The sequence below is a fragment of the Cydia pomonella genome, chromosome 13 (genome assembly GCF_033807575.1).
Source record: "Cydia pomonella isolate Wapato2018A chromosome 13, ilCydPomo1, whole genome shotgun sequence".
In the NCBI taxonomy this organism is placed as follows: domain Eukaryota; kingdom Metazoa; phylum Arthropoda; class Insecta; order Lepidoptera; family Tortricidae; genus Cydia; species Cydia pomonella.
Window position 1 is genome coordinate 18,462,911 of NC_084715.1, and position 15,774 is coordinate 18,478,684.

General features: G+C 39.6%; 1 protein-coding gene and 1 long non-coding RNA gene across 2 annotated transcripts in view; one reads left to right on the top strand and one right to left on the bottom strand.

The window, feature by feature from the left end:
• The first annotated feature begins 2,335 nt into the window (after positions 1–2,335).
• Positions 2,336–3,559, top strand: LOC133524579 (uncharacterized). The gene has a single exon (XM_061860661.1). It carries the CDS (start codon positions 2,336–2,338, stop codon positions 3,557–3,559), a length of 1,224 nt encoding a protein of 407 aa, XP_061716645.1.
• A 6,492-nt stretch (positions 3,560–10,051) lies between these two features.
• LOC133524478 (uncharacterized) overlaps positions 10,052–15,774 on the bottom strand; it is a 12,434-nt gene continuing 6,711 nt past the window's right edge. The window contains exon 3 of the long non-coding RNA XR_009800383.1: positions 10,052–10,207. This is a non-coding gene — a long non-coding RNA (uncharacterized LOC133524478). The remainder of the gene's footprint in view (positions 10,208–15,774) is intronic.

Consider the following 15,774-nt stretch of genomic DNA (forward strand, 5'->3'; position numbering starts at 1 on the left):
TGATCAAATTTCAAAGGTTTAAATATTATATAGATATATAGGCATACTTTAAACTCACGTACACAGTCAAGTATAGATACTTGAGATGATAACACACATTGGCGGGGTTAGTGTTAAGCATAATCCCAAACGACCTAGACGACTGCGATCTCATAGTAGCGGTGGGGGTATTATAAATAATTTAATTAATAATCTACCATTCGAAGCGCACATACCCGGTTACAATTATTGCGGTCCCGGTACTAGATTGAAGGAGAGATTGGCTCGCAACGATCCCGGTGTGAATCCGCTTGACGAAGCTTGTAAATTACACGATATTGCCTACTCACGTGATAAAACATTGGAGGGACGTCATCAAGCAGATTTGCGATTGGCCCAAGCTGCTGAAAATCGTTGGCGTGGTAACAATTCAATTGGTGAACGTATTGCCGCGTTAGCGGTAGATAAGATTATGAAATATAAAGTTAAACACGGTATGGGTATGATTCCCATATCTAAAGTCATTAAAGCAAGTCGTGATGCTGTAAAAAAACACATTGCGAAAAAGAAGGATACAGCTACTAATACACTACTAAAAGTGGGTGTAAAAGCTGCTAAACATTTTGTTAAAGGGAAAATTGTTAAGGGACAACAGAAACAGCGAGTCATTCCAATACCTAAGAAAGGCGGTTTCCTACCAGCTTTGATACCGCTACTGGGTGCTTTAGCAGCCACGGGAACTTTGGCCGGCGGTGTTACCACTGCTGCTAAAAATATTTATGAAATGGTCAGGAATAGAAATAATAATAATAATAATGAAAGCAAGATTGTCGGTAGAGGTTTATATTTAGCACCTTATAAACGTGGAATGGGACTCTACATTACACCGGCTAATAACGCAGCAGCAGCAGCAGCAGCAGCAGCAGCAACAGTATCGGCAACTGCAAAAGTGGCGAAAAAAAAAAAACAAGAAATTAGATTTACCTCCGATTGGTCAAGCTCTCACCGATGTGGACATTGTGAGATTTGCACGTAGAGAGAAAATCCCCTACTTTAGGGGTGTTTTCATGCGAGATAATCTCCCAAAGAAACCTCACTATTATGAAACTGGTATTATCAATTTAGACTCTCAGCAGGGTGAAGGTACACATTGGTGTGCCTATGCGAAAAAGGGTGATTATTGTCTATATTTTGATAGCTTTGGTGATTTGAGACCACCTCGAGAGTTTATTGATTATATAAATGATTCCGCTAGTACCAAACAACAGCGCAACATGCGAGTAGAGTATAATTACAATCGATTACAGAAATTTAATACTGTAAATTGTGGACACTTATGTTTGGCCTTCCTGTGTACCAATGCTAAGCGTTTGTTTTAAATAAATATCATGAGCATTACATGTGTAGTTTCATTCTTACATTAATCGTCTACCCGTCAGTATCATGTCTATGACATCATTCACAATAAGTCTGAGCGGTAACGAGCCTGTGTTGAATGTAGACTTTCAACCGGCTCTAGAATTGGACAATGATGGTTTTTACGAGTGTGCTCTCGTGTACTTTAAGACTTTCAACACTATTCCTAATGTTGATAAGAGCAATAATATGTTTCACTATGGGGATGATGTAATCGCAATTCCTGAAGGTTCATACGAGCTCTCCAGTATAATACACCTCTTGAACGAGGAAATGACAAAGAGGGCTAAAGGTGATGGTGAAAAATTGGTGGATATCTTTGTAAATAACAATACCTCCAAGTGTATGATATTCTCGCCAAAGTATGATATTCGCTTTGACAAACCAAACAGCATAGGGTCATTGTTTGGTTATTCAGCGAAAAAGCTTAAAGCAAAAACATCACATTGGTCGGATAAAACAATTAACATAATCATTACAAACACTATAAGAATAGAGTGCAATATTGTGGAGGGCTCATTCGTAAACAACAAGCCGTCACATGTTTTACACGAGTTTTCACCTGACGTCCCGCCCGGCTACCAAATTATTGAACAACCTACCAATATTATATATCTACCCGTCAAGAAGAGTAACAATCGCATACAAAACATTGAATTGCGCATTGTAAACGAGCACGGTAATACGGTAAATTTCCGAGGTGAAAGCATTGCACTTCGTTTGCATATTCGTAAAAAGTAAAAAAAAAAATGATTATACATAACAATAAAAGCCTTGGTAACAACACCTTCACAACTAGTCGAGATCTTGCTCTCGTCGAGAGAACTACTACAACTCGTCGTATTAACGAGAGACAGCGGCAGTCACTACAAAAACAACAACAACCAAGGAAATTGACTAGAGAAAACAGTACATTTTTACAGAGTATCGGTTTCAAAGTATGTCCTCGTCATCTATCTTAAACATTGGTGAGAAGGTGTTATTCGATGACAGTATAGAAAGTATAGAATTTCACCCATACACTCCGTATAATGACTCTTTCAAAAACAACGATAACATCCACATATGTATCAACCGTCAAGATCTAATTCTACTACCGAGTCAAAGTCAAATATTAGTGGAAGGCACTGTGGAGAAAGGCTGTCTACTGGTCAACAATGGTGCTGCTTTTTTATTTCAAGACATTCGTTATGAATTGAACGGTGTGGAGATTGATCGAGCGAGAAACTGCGGCATCACATCCACCATTAAGGGACTAATCTCATACACCAAGAAAATGGACCATAGTCTTCAGACAGCGGGGTGGGAAGTTGGTGCTAAAAAGATACATGACAAGTTTACATTAACCATACCACTATCTCATTTCTTGGGTTTCGCCGAGGATTACAAGAAGGTAATAATGAATGGGAAACACGAGTTGATATTAAATCGCGCCAGTATAGATGTAAACTGTTTAGATTTAGCACCCGTTGATCCGAATACGGTACCGAAACCGCCGACTCCAAATGGTGAGATTGAAATCACTCGTGTCACATGGAGGATGCCAGTCATAAAAGTATCTGATAAGGAGAAACTGCGCTTAATGTCGTATGTTGAGGGCAGCATACCAGTTCAGATAGCGTTCCGCACGTGGGAACTGTATGAATATCCCGTACTACCTTCCTCAGAACGTCATATTTGGTGCATCAAGACTAGTACTCAGCTGGAGAAACCTCGCTATCTCATTGTTGGTTTCCAAACGGCACGCAGGAACGACAAGACCAAAGATATGAGTATATTCGACCATTGTAATCTTACCAATTGCAGGGTGTATTTGAACGCACAGTATTATCCATACGATCCTTTTTCGGCTGAATTTAAAACAAACAACTATGCGCTCTTATATGACGCATTTACCAATTTCCAACGATCGTACTACAGCCGTGATCATACCAGCCCTCAAGTAAATTATGCTCATTACAAGACACACTCTCCATTAATAGTCATTGACACGTCCAGACAGTGTGACAGCTTCAACTCGGGAGCTGGTGCTATTGATATTAAATTGGAAATGGAGTTTAAAGAGAATGTACCTGCCAACACCACGGCATACTGTCTCATTATCAATGATTCACTGTTTGAGTACAACGCTCTCACCAGTGCCACACGTAAAATCATTCAGTAGAGCATTGACCACCCTCAATTGTAAACGTGTCTTGGAACTTTGAAAATACGTTTAAAAAATGAATTATTCAAACATTTTTTTACCTTCTTACACACCGTCGATTGATTGTTCCGGTGCTGGTGATGGTTGCTGTGAGCTGAGCAAGAGTGTCTACAATCTCAAACGCTGTCCTGCTGGTGCAAGTGCTCCGATTGCAAATATCCATGTATACTTGAAGTTGCAGTTTATTCAAGCTAAAATCAGATTACATACCTGTGTCAGTTTTAATGGCCATTATGAACTCACCTGTGAAGAATGGAATGCAATGTTTGCGGAAAAAGTTGACGTCATTGGAAACTTCTTTCATAGCCCAATGTGTGTTTCACCAGAGCTGATTCAGTGCGATCGTCTTCGGATGTGTATCTCTCCTGTACCGTTACTTTTACTCAGCTGTGACAATGAACCGGTGACGAACACACACCCCTTGGTGATAAACCACATGGAATGGAGTCATATCGAATGTGTTATGGAGTGTATTAACGCACGTATCGGATACTTGAACAAAATAAAGTCTACCTACGAAAACCGTCTCAACTTCTTCAAGAAACATTTCAAGATATATCACCCCGCTAATGTTCAACATGCACGCAATATTATAGGTAGTTTGTGCAATGTAAACGATATTGTCGACTCTGAAATCAAGTGTTATGCCACCGATATTTTGTGTAATACCTATATTTTCAATTGAAACGGTTAAAGTTTCATGAAAATAAAAATAAAAAACAATAACTAACCTATTTATTATTTATTTTAACATAGAACCTTATCTTTCTTCCTCCCCTACACCAATGCAATTGTAGGCTGTACAGTAATAACGCGCAGTAATAATTGAATATTACGTCTTTTTTTTCTACTCACAAAGTGGGTTCACCAGAGTATACTTGAAGATATGTAATCATTCACTTGTGTTTGGTCGACGGGAAATCCCCGTTTTCTCTAACCATTCTCAGTCAAGCCCGATGATGCAATAATGACTCACTGTGTCGACACGTGCAAATCATGCGTGGGCGCGGCGCCGGCTAGGCTCCCCTTCCCCGCTTCGCCGCGCACCGCAGACGCCAGCGCATGGCATGATGCAACTCACTTAGTTGCCCGCAGCCCGCCTCACGGCACGACCGTACCGTTGTCTGAGCGAGTGAATTGAAGCATCACCATGGCGTTGTTACATCATTGCAACTTTTGTAACGAAGATGTATTATCAAACTGTTTGATATCTCATTCGGAAAGTGACCGCCACATCCTGCTTTGTGCACAAGAAAAGTCTGCCGACGGTGCTGTTTACATTGTTGACAGTGCCTTCAAGTGCAGAATAATTACATACCGGATTAATGGGAGTGCAGACATTTTGGATCCTAAAATGTATTTGTTGAATATTGGAGAAACGCTTGAAAAGCTGATTACCATTGAACTAAAAACACATAAACATGTAAAAATAAATGTTGAACTCTTTGGTACTTTTGTGAAAACCAATGCTGAAGGTGAAGTGATACGTGATCTAAAGTCATTCAACACAAAAAACGTGGCTCTGCATAAAGACTGTATGGATTTTCCATCGTATTTTGAACAAATATCCTTGTGTATTTCCAAAAAATGTGAAGATTTCAACGAAAGGGACAGCGGTTGGGGTCTCGAGAAGATTGAGTTTCTCAACGTCAACGTTAACAAATATCAACCACTCAAAGGATCTACATATATACCACTGCCACCCGAGGTACAATCGAAGAATGCATGTGTTAACGTGAAAAATCGTGATAACAAGTGTTTTTATTGGGCCATCATTAGTGCTCTCTATCCAGTTGATAAAAACAGTGATCGTCCCTCATCGTACCCACATTATACAGACATTTTTAACGTGACAGGTATAAAAGATCCGGTTTGTCTCTCGGACATTAAAAAGTTTGAAAAATTAAATAAAATCAGTGTTAATGTATATGGTATTGATACAGATAAGAAAAGGGATGACAGGGGTCTGACTATTGTACCTCTACGTATTTCGAAAATGTCTTGCGAAAATCATGTAAATTTGTTATATTTTGAGAGAGGTGATGTTTCACATTATTGTTGGATTAAAAATTTGTCTCGTTTAGTGAGTTCGCAAATTAGTAAGCATGGAAAAACAACATGGATATGTGATGGGTGTTTACACCCCTTTGCAAATAAAAATAAACTAGATCGACACCGAGCAATTGGTTGTGGGGAGACACTTGTAGAGCTACCTAAGCCTAATAATAAATACTTACGTTTCAAAAATTATAAAAATAAAATGAAAGTGCCATTTGTAATTTATGGTGACTTTGAATCGATTTTAGTTCCGTTAGATAATGAAAAGTCTACTACTACAAGTGCTACTTGTAACACCCATAAACATGTGCCATGTAGTTTTTCCTATTATATTCATTGTGAATATGACAATAATTTATCCAAATTTGTTATCTATCGCGGTGAAGATTGTGTGGAGAAATTTATACAGAGCATTCGTGAAGACGCTGATAGAATTATAAAAATCTTGCAAAAAGTCGTACCACCAAAAAAAAATTACAGCGACAGCAGCGGTGCTAACACATCCTCCAATATATGTCATATTTGCAAGAAAAAAATTGGAGATGATGAAGCTTATGTAATTGATCATTGTCATTTAACGGGTAATATTAGAGGCAAAACACACAATTCATGTAATTTGAATTACCAATTACCAAAGTTTATACCAGTCGTCTTTCACAATTTGAGCGGTTACGATTGTCATCTATTCATTAAGGAATTAGCCAAGATTAAGGGAAAGTTAACCTGCATTCCCATTAACAAGGAAAAATATATTTCATTCGATTTAAGGATTGACGAATACAGTCTAAGGTTTGTCGACTCGTATAAATTCATGTCAAGTAGCTTGGATAAACTAGTTTCAAACCTTTCACAGGACCAATTCAAAATACTACCAAATTTCTTACCACCATCCGATAATTGTTACGAACGTGAGAAATATATGAAGTTACATACGCGTAAGGGAGTTTTCCCTTACGAGTATGTAAGTGACTGGAGGCGGCTTGAGGAAACTGCGCTACCCCCTCAGGCCGCCTTCTATAGCAGCCTCACGGACTTAAATATTTCCGATGAGGATTACCAACATGCAAAAGATGTTTGGGATGCGTTCAATATTACAACTCTGGGTGAATACTGTGACTTATATTTAAAGACAGATGTTCTATTATTGGCTGAAGTGTTTGAAAACTTTAGACAAGTGTGTATAGGTGCGTATGAATTAGATCCGTGTCAATATGTCACTGCACCCGGTTTGAGTTGGGACGCCATGTTGAAACATACCGAAGTATGCCTAGAATTGTTTACGGACTATGAAATGATTCAATTTATAAAGAAAGGTATAAGAGGTGGTGTCTGTCAAGCGTCAAACCGCTATGCTAAGGCCAATAATATATTCATGCATGATTATGACGTGAATCAGGACAGCAGTTTTATCATCTATTTGGATATAAATAATCTTTACGGTGATGCCATGCGACGCCCGCTTCCAATCGATAACTTTAGGTGGATGAGTGAAGACGAGGTTAAACTGTTTGATATATCAACACAACGGATAGACTCTGATGTTGGATATATATTGGAAGTAGATTTGGAGTATCCACATAGCTTACATGACTTGCATAATGATTACCCTTTCTGTGCTGAAACCAAACTACCAATTGAGGGTAAAATTAAAAAGTTATTGCTAACGTTCGATAACAAAACCAATTATGTTGTGCACTATGCTAACCTCAAACTATATATTAAAAAAGGGTTAATTTGTAAGAAAATTCATAGAATTCTCACTTTCAATCAATCATCTTGGCTAAAATCATATATTGACTTAAATTCGCAAATGAGAGTCCAAGCTAAAAACAGTTTTGAAAAAGATTTCTTTAAACTCATGAATAACTCCATATTCGGGAAAACTATTGAAAATGTCGAGAAAAGGGTTGATGTCAAGTTGTGTAAACAGTGGGATACTTTGCACAGTGAACATAAGCAACGAACAAAACCTACATATGGTCTCGATCGTTACATTTCCAGACCAAATTTCCACAGTGCCTCTATTTTCTCTGAAGAACTGGTAGCTGTGCAAATGAACAAAACCATAATTGTATACGACAAACCTATTTATGTAGGTTTTAGTGTATTAGATTTGAGTAAACAAATCATGTACAACTTCCACTATGATTACATGTTAAATAAATACGGTGATAATGTAAGCCTTTTATACACGGACACCGACTCTTTTGTTTATCATATCAAAACAGATAACTTTTACGAAGACATTAAACCTGACTTGCAAAGCAGATTTGACACTTCAGATTTGCCTCAAAACAACGTATATAATTTACCACAAGTCAATAAAAAGGTTGTGGGCATGATGAAGGACGAAAACAATGGAAGAATAATACGAGAATTTGTTGGGTTAAGGGCAAAAATGTATGCGTATATATTAGACTCGGATGACAATAACGAAATTAAATGTATAAAAAAAAACAAAGGTGTTAACGCCGCTGCTGTACGTAGGTTAAATTTTAATAAATACTATACCTGTTTAGACTTGAGTAAAACTCTCTATGATAACATGTATAATTTGATTAGTGATAAGCACAATATGTACACTCAAATTAGAAGAAAGAAAATTCTCTGTGGTAAAGATGAAAAGAGATTCATTTTGAACAATGGTAATAAAACCCTTGCATGGGGACATTGTAAAATAGCTAAATTATTGGTAAATAAATAATTACTCATTCACTTTTAAACTTTTTTTTTATTTCAGTATACCTATCTATCTACACACCTGCGCATACATGATCATTTCTCCACATTATTGTTCAACGAGCTATAGGAAATTTCCCATGCCCAATTCAAAAAGCAGTGTATAGGTTTTTAAAGTGTTGGCAATGCGCGTGTAACAATTCTAAAGTTGCAGGCATCCATAGGCTACGGTGACAGTTTATCATCAGGCGGACAGTATTTGCCACCGACGTGGTATAAATAAGTTCACCAGTACCAGGAATCGGAATTAGGTCAGCTAAAAAATACCTATTACATAATATAGAGTGGTTACAACCGGATATAAAAATGTATTTTTCTTGAATACCTGGATATTCGATATTTATTTATTATTCACATACAAATATACTCGACTTTGCTAGTTAACGACATACTTAGGTTTAGAAACTCCCTTTTCTAAAAAGTGTGATGTAAATGTTACCAGATGTAACTAGAAATAGTTACAACTTTTAGATTAACATGAAACATCCCGTAATGTAAGTAAAAACCTGTATGTTTAACATTACGACTAGTACCTGGATAAATATCGAATACCCAGGTATTCAAGAAAATATACATTTTTCTATCCGGTTTTAACCACTCTATATTATGTGCTCTTGCAAATATGCCCGTATGCATATTTTAAAACAAACTTATTGGGCAGTTGGAAAAGTACAAAGTCCATATATTTGTTGACCACAAGCTCCAAAACCAACCGCACCTGGAGCAAGCCGATGCCATCGACCTGGACCTTGACGCGTACACGTGCTCTGTGGCGTCAGATACATACAAAGTAGCGCCAATATATAAACATATAAATATATATATGCATATTTTAAATCTAACTTATTCTCTCTCTTATCTCGATCGACCTCGACGCCCACGTAGGAATTTGCAGGTGGCCGTCGGCGCCACGGTGGCGGCTGATGCAACACGTCGGGAGATAAATACCTAAATTGAGCCAGTAACGAGAAATTAGGACCAGTTTCACCGTGACGGGGTGGCCTAGGGGTTCATGACGTTAACTGGCTAAAGACGCCCCGGTCAGCTAAAGACGCTGGTTCGAATCCGACCTTCGCCACTGGAGGCCACCTCGTCACTTTTTGTTTGTCGTACACGTACAAAGTGGTGCCATCTATTTTAGCGAAGTTTTCCCTCGGGAGATAAATACCTTAAACATAGAAAGTAGCGCCAACTGGCGAGGATATATGCACAACTACCAAGGGGCGCAGGGCCAGGGGCAGCGGCGGGGAGGGGGCGGGGGGAGGGCGGGGAGGCGGCGGGGAAGGGGGCTAGTGGCGCCCTCTAACGGATCTTTGCCGAACTACCAAGTGGCGCAGGCCAGGGGCAGCGGCGGGGAGGGGGGGGGGGGGGGGGGTGAGGGGTGAGGGGGAGGGGGGAGGGGGGGGAGGGGGGGGCGGGGTAGGGGGGGAGGGGGGAGGGGGGGAGGGGGAGGGGGGGAGGGGGAGGGGGTGAGGGGGGAGGGGGAGGGGGAGGGGGAGAGGGGGGAGGGGGGAGGGGGTTGAGGGGGAGGGGGGTGAGGGGGGTGAGGGGGGGGGTGAGGGGGGTGAGGGGGGTGAGGGGGAGGGGGGAGGGGGGGAGGGGGAGATAAATACCTAAAGTGAGCTGGAATCGGCATATCCTCCCTACTAGTGAGTTCATCTTTGTAGTTGTTCCGAGGAGTTAAACATGACTTTCTTCCACAGTGATCATTGGAGCGGCAGCTGGTTCGTTGTTTGGTTGATTCGCTTGATTTTCATCGTCTTCGCTGTCCGCGAGTTTCACCAAGCAGCAACAGATTACGAATATTGCCTGTTGGAAGAAATAATACACTGAAATAGGTACATATGTATCTAGAGAGTTGAATATACCGGGTGGGGCCTGTAATAGGAGCAAAAAATTAAACTGTTACTGTTATCTGTCGTGTCATCACCGAACGGGCCCTACGGAAGACCAGCACTAGCTTTATAGCTATCATTATACTAAGTTGGGTCCATTTCGGGATGCATACTTAACCTTTGGTATGCTTAGGAGTAGATCTGCTCCATATATATTCAACCAAATTCAACTTAAACATGAAGATGTCATGGTTGCTAAATAAATGGCAAATTTTTGACAGGCATACGAAAGGTTAATGATTTATTTTCTTGCTGTTACCTATTGTCTTTACATATTCATCTTTTATTAGTACAGATGCTACCTCAATGGAAGCTAATTTCCATATTTTTGAGTACAGATGTGATTTCGGGGTTGTTCCTAAGATGGTAAAAGTTGTGCAGTGTGACTATGACTAACATATTCGCCTCGCAAAATCACAAGATATATTGTGGCGTCTGAAGCGACACTCATTCTTCGATTCGAGGGCAAAAATCCAAGTTGCCAGTCTAGATGTACACTATTAGTCTATACCTACAGGATGGCCAAAAATACGTTGAATTTTTTTACTGTGGCATATTGTTGACAATTTTAACAAACGTTTTCTTTTTATTAGTAGTAGTTTTAATTTGTAATGACATTTCACAAAAGAAATAAAAATATTCCTAGAAAATGTATTTCTGGTCCATCCTGTATAGGTAGTTGCTGCATTGATATGGCCTTCACTGACGGTCAGATCACTAATTGGTGGTTGGATATCAAGTAGGTACCACTAAAAATATTCAGTAACGTCCTCAGCTATGAGTCATTAAATCACTGAATGAAAAATATTATTGGTAAGCGCTTGTGTATATACAAGCTTGTATAGTTATTTACAGAACTCCTAGTGTAAATTTATTCGATAGCGTGACGTGACGTACGCGTTTGCATAGCGTGTGCGTTAAGTCTCATTTTGTATGGGATTTCGAAACAGCGCGCCAAGGGGAACATTTTGGAAACAGAAAATCCCATACAAAATGAGGCTTAACGCAAACGCGTACGTCACGTCTCGCTATCAAATAAATTTACACTAGGGGTGGTAGTGATTACGAAAACGCATATAATAAATTACGTGACATTGGCAACTATTCCTTTTTAACCTTATGGAGCAAAGATTTAATCAAACTTCTTGTTAGGTAAAAACAGTTTTCTAAAACCCCGTCCACACGGGACAATTTTACGCATAATCTAATTAAATTGTTAGTTTAATTGTGTGATGCGGATGCAAAAATGGAATTAAAGGACTTAGATTGCCAATCCCACTTATTTGATTGAGACTGATCAAATCAGGAAGTGCGGACGCAAAAAATAATGCGAAGTTTCGCAAGCGGTGCCGGTGGAAATTGCTTGAGAGTTGTGACGAAGCGCATTTATACCAATAAATGCCCACCCCGTTCAGCAGAGACTCAAATTAAATCCCACCAAAAACATCATGTAAAATTGGCGACCAAGACTCACTAACGTTCACTGTAATTTTTTTTTATCAGATCTCAGCAAAAGCCAAGCTCTTATTAGCACTAACTTTACTAATCCTACACCTTGGTTTGAAACCTATGTCATGTCTTGGCCGTGTCCATGCCGTTTCATGTAACTAAGCTAAATTCAAATACCTACGGAAGGTATTTGATATTTATTGAAATACAATTTTAAAGCATTACAGATAAGGGACGCCAATGAGCTGTAAAGTTTAATAGTAATAGAGCTATATAATAAGCTAGGTAATAAAATTATACGATAATTATGAGAATAATTAATAAGCTGATGTTGAGTCCCAATAACGTAAAAAATCTTTAAAAAATTGGTGAGGAGTGTCCGGGAGCGGACGATTGAAGAATACTGGTGTGCTAACGTGTGAAAGGTTCCGTTCGCTAGGAGGCGATGGTTATGACCACGTATGTAGTTGTCGGGAACAAAAAAGGTAGCCGTCTTTGCCATCAAGTCCAAACAGTCAGACTCCCCTCATATTAAGATATTCGAGATGTAGCAGACTTATGGTTAACATTCCGGATTGTTCGAAGCCTTCACACACACATACAGGAAGAGCTTTACCTACTTACTTATATTTTTTGCCAATTTGACACCACTTACCATCACTATCAGGATGATTGCTGGAGGAAACCCCATGTCCCCCATTAGTCTCCCCAAGCCGGCAGCGGCCCTCCCTGCTGTTTTTCCGCTGAATCTTCCTTTGCCCATGTTTATAAAAACTGCGTATACTTAAATATACTTTTTTTATTAAACTAGGTCACTATTTTACATTTAAAACTTTCGCGTTTCGAACAAGATTAAGACATAATTTGTAACGAGTTTCTCGCGAATTTATTTTGTTTACTTTTTTTTTCGACGTTTCGACGCAGGTTAAACTGGTCATGTACACGGATGATTGATAAACGGGAAATCAAGGTAAACCAAATAAACTCGCGATAGACCAGTTACAAATTATTGTTTGCCATCGGATCAAATCACATTACAAAATCCATTTTCAAGTCAATAAGAGCTATTTTTAACTGCCTCCTTACGGAAAAGGCCTTTCTATGAATTGAGTTTTGCTTGAAAACGGCACAAATGTTTATAGATATTTATAAAACCACTGCAACTGCAAGCCTGCTTGCTTCATTAATGTACAGTTGTAAGAAAAAACACACTCGACGAATGCAAACAGATAATATTATTACCAACGCTTTATCGTAGTTTGTTTTTAACGAGACGTCGGCTCAAGGCCAGGCCGACGTCCAAACTTTATTAGCATTCACTCATTTTGCATCCAGACGCGCACACAGGTATAGATTCTATAGATAGAGGTTATACCATAAAGATCTTTTCAACACACTTGCTCAAAACGGCGTTTTTATTCCACCGATTTTTGGCTTATAATCCTAGATATTAAACACGCGTGCTTTTTCAGTATATTATAACACATGTGCTTTTTCATTTATTTATATGTTTTAGTTAATAAGATTTTGTTCGCGCCTTTGCCTTGCGCGCCGCGCTTTGGAATCGTGCGTAAAAAAAATAACGCGCCAGCCATTTTCCGTATTGGCCATAAAATTGAAATGGTTTTGCATGTTTTAGTTAATATATTAACGAAAATGACATTTTCAGGCATTGAAAATAAACAACCAATAAGATTGACGCTGCCAGTAATACTATAGGTAATAGAGGCAAGAACCGAGAACGATAGCCTTTTACCATCAAAATCCGGTGAAAAATAATTGACGGGATATGAAACTTTTATTCAATGGAAAATCAGTAAAAACGCCCAGTCTTTCTTGAAAAATGTGCTTACTTCAATGAACTGACGAATAAGTGCCTACAAGTCCAGTACGCTTTGGTGCAATAATTATTCGATGTAAAAACTGTAAGCTACCATTTTGAAAATTGTACTTTTACTGTTTTGACAAAAGAAAACGAATTTATAAATTGTGTTTTTTCCTCGCAAGTGTGTTGAAAAACACACAATATCGCCTCGTGTGTAATGACCAACTTAGCACATTTGTATCATAATGTACTATAAAAGAATGGTAACAAAACAAAACCGGCCAAGTGCGAGTTCGACTCGCGCACGAAGGTTCCGTATCATTATCTAAAAAACCGTACAAGTGTGAGTCGGAGTTCCGTACTTTTTAGTATTTATTGTCATAGCGGCAACAGAAATAGGTACATCAACTGAGAAACTTTCAACTGTCTTCCGTACCCAAAGGGTCAAACGGGACCCTATTACTGGGACTCCGCTGTCCGTCCGTCCGTCTGTCACCAGGCTGTATCTCATGAACCGTGATAATTAGCCAGTTGAAATTTCTACAGATTATTTATTTCTTATTTATTATTGGCCCGGAATTTATTCTCCCGATGCTCATTAGCAAGGTGAGCTCAATGCTGCTGGAACGTACAAAGACACAGAACACAGCACACTGGCTAAACCAGGCTGGATGCCGACAGGCCATGCCTGGCATCAATGAATGACTCACGAAGTCATTCTTCCAGGATCCAGCAGGTGGCCCTTCCTCTTTAGTAATTTACTACCATCTTTCGAAACATGATTAAAATTTTTAGATCGCCTTTTGACTTTGAACCTTATTATTTCAATGATATGTGTTAAACATTTTTTTTTATACTACCTCGGTGGCAAACAAGCATACGGCCCGCCTGATGGTAAGCAGTCTCCGTAGCCTATGTACAGCTGCAACTCCAGTGAAGTTACATGCGCGTTGCCGACCCCAAACCCGCCCCCCCCCCTCGTTGAGCTAAATATCAAAAAGTGGCGCCATCTTACCGGGCACAAACTAAAGATTATGGCGCCATCGCTCGAACCGATACTGCCATTAACTAACAGTGCCCTTGTTGTAGTGGTGGCCTTGGGGGTAGTGATCCTGCCTATGAAGCTGATGGTCCCGGGTTCAAATCCTGGTAAGAGCATATATTTGTGTGATTAACACGGATATTTGTTTCTGAGTCATGGGTGGTTTCTAAGTATTTATAATTATATATTATATATATCGTTGTATTTACGTACTTACGACACAAGCCTTATTCTAAAAATTTTAATCATGTGTCGAAAGATGGCAGTCAATTTACTGTAGGTACAAAGTTTTCTTTGACAATCCCACCTCTATTTCAAATTCTCTTAGTTAGATACCTGCAGATCGCTGACAGACGTACAGACGGACGGATTATTATTATTAATATGTGCCGGTGAGTCTAAGTCAGTCTTCTGCCTTAAAGTGTACCCAAATACTAGACATCGATTCCTACCAACTCTAGGTCAAATATCAAATAAAGCCTGAACAGTAATATATGATCACGCGCCATATTGCGGACTCACACACACACACACACACACACACACACACACACACACACACACACACACAAACACACGCACGCACGCACGCGCGCACACACACACACACACACACACACACACACACACACACACACACACACACACACACACACACAGACACACACGCGCGCGCGCGCCTGCACGCAAATTTATCATACTAAACTTAACTGTCACCCTATACATGAGAATAACACCGCCCTCTTGACAATGATCATATATTTCTGGTCGGGCTTTATACATATAAATTAATAATAGTATTTTATGCAACAGTTGTATAAGAAGGGTCAAAAAAGGCGAGTGGCGTGAGTTACAATGTGAGCCGGAGCCGAAGGCGTAGGCGAACATTGTAAAGGAATACGCCACGAGAATTTTTTTGACCTACTTATACAACGTTGCATACAATATTTTTCCTACGAGTCAACAAAAATAAATCTTAATTTAGGTAAACAAATTACAGCAAAAGTATATAGCCAAGACGCGCGAGCATACCTTATTATGCGCCCGGCCCGCCCCGGGCCGCGGCCGGCCGGTCGGCGACACCTCCTCGTAACTCATGAGGCCCTGGTACTTGCTACTTGCTAAATTAATTTTTTGGACAGTATTTTCTCAATTTTGGCCACCG

Bases quoted from the DNA above. Each gene is read 5' to 3' on its own strand.
- LOC133524579 (XM_061860661.1), top strand. From the start codon at position 2,336: ATGTCCTCGTCATCTATCTTAAACATTGGTGAGAAGGTGTTATTCGAT.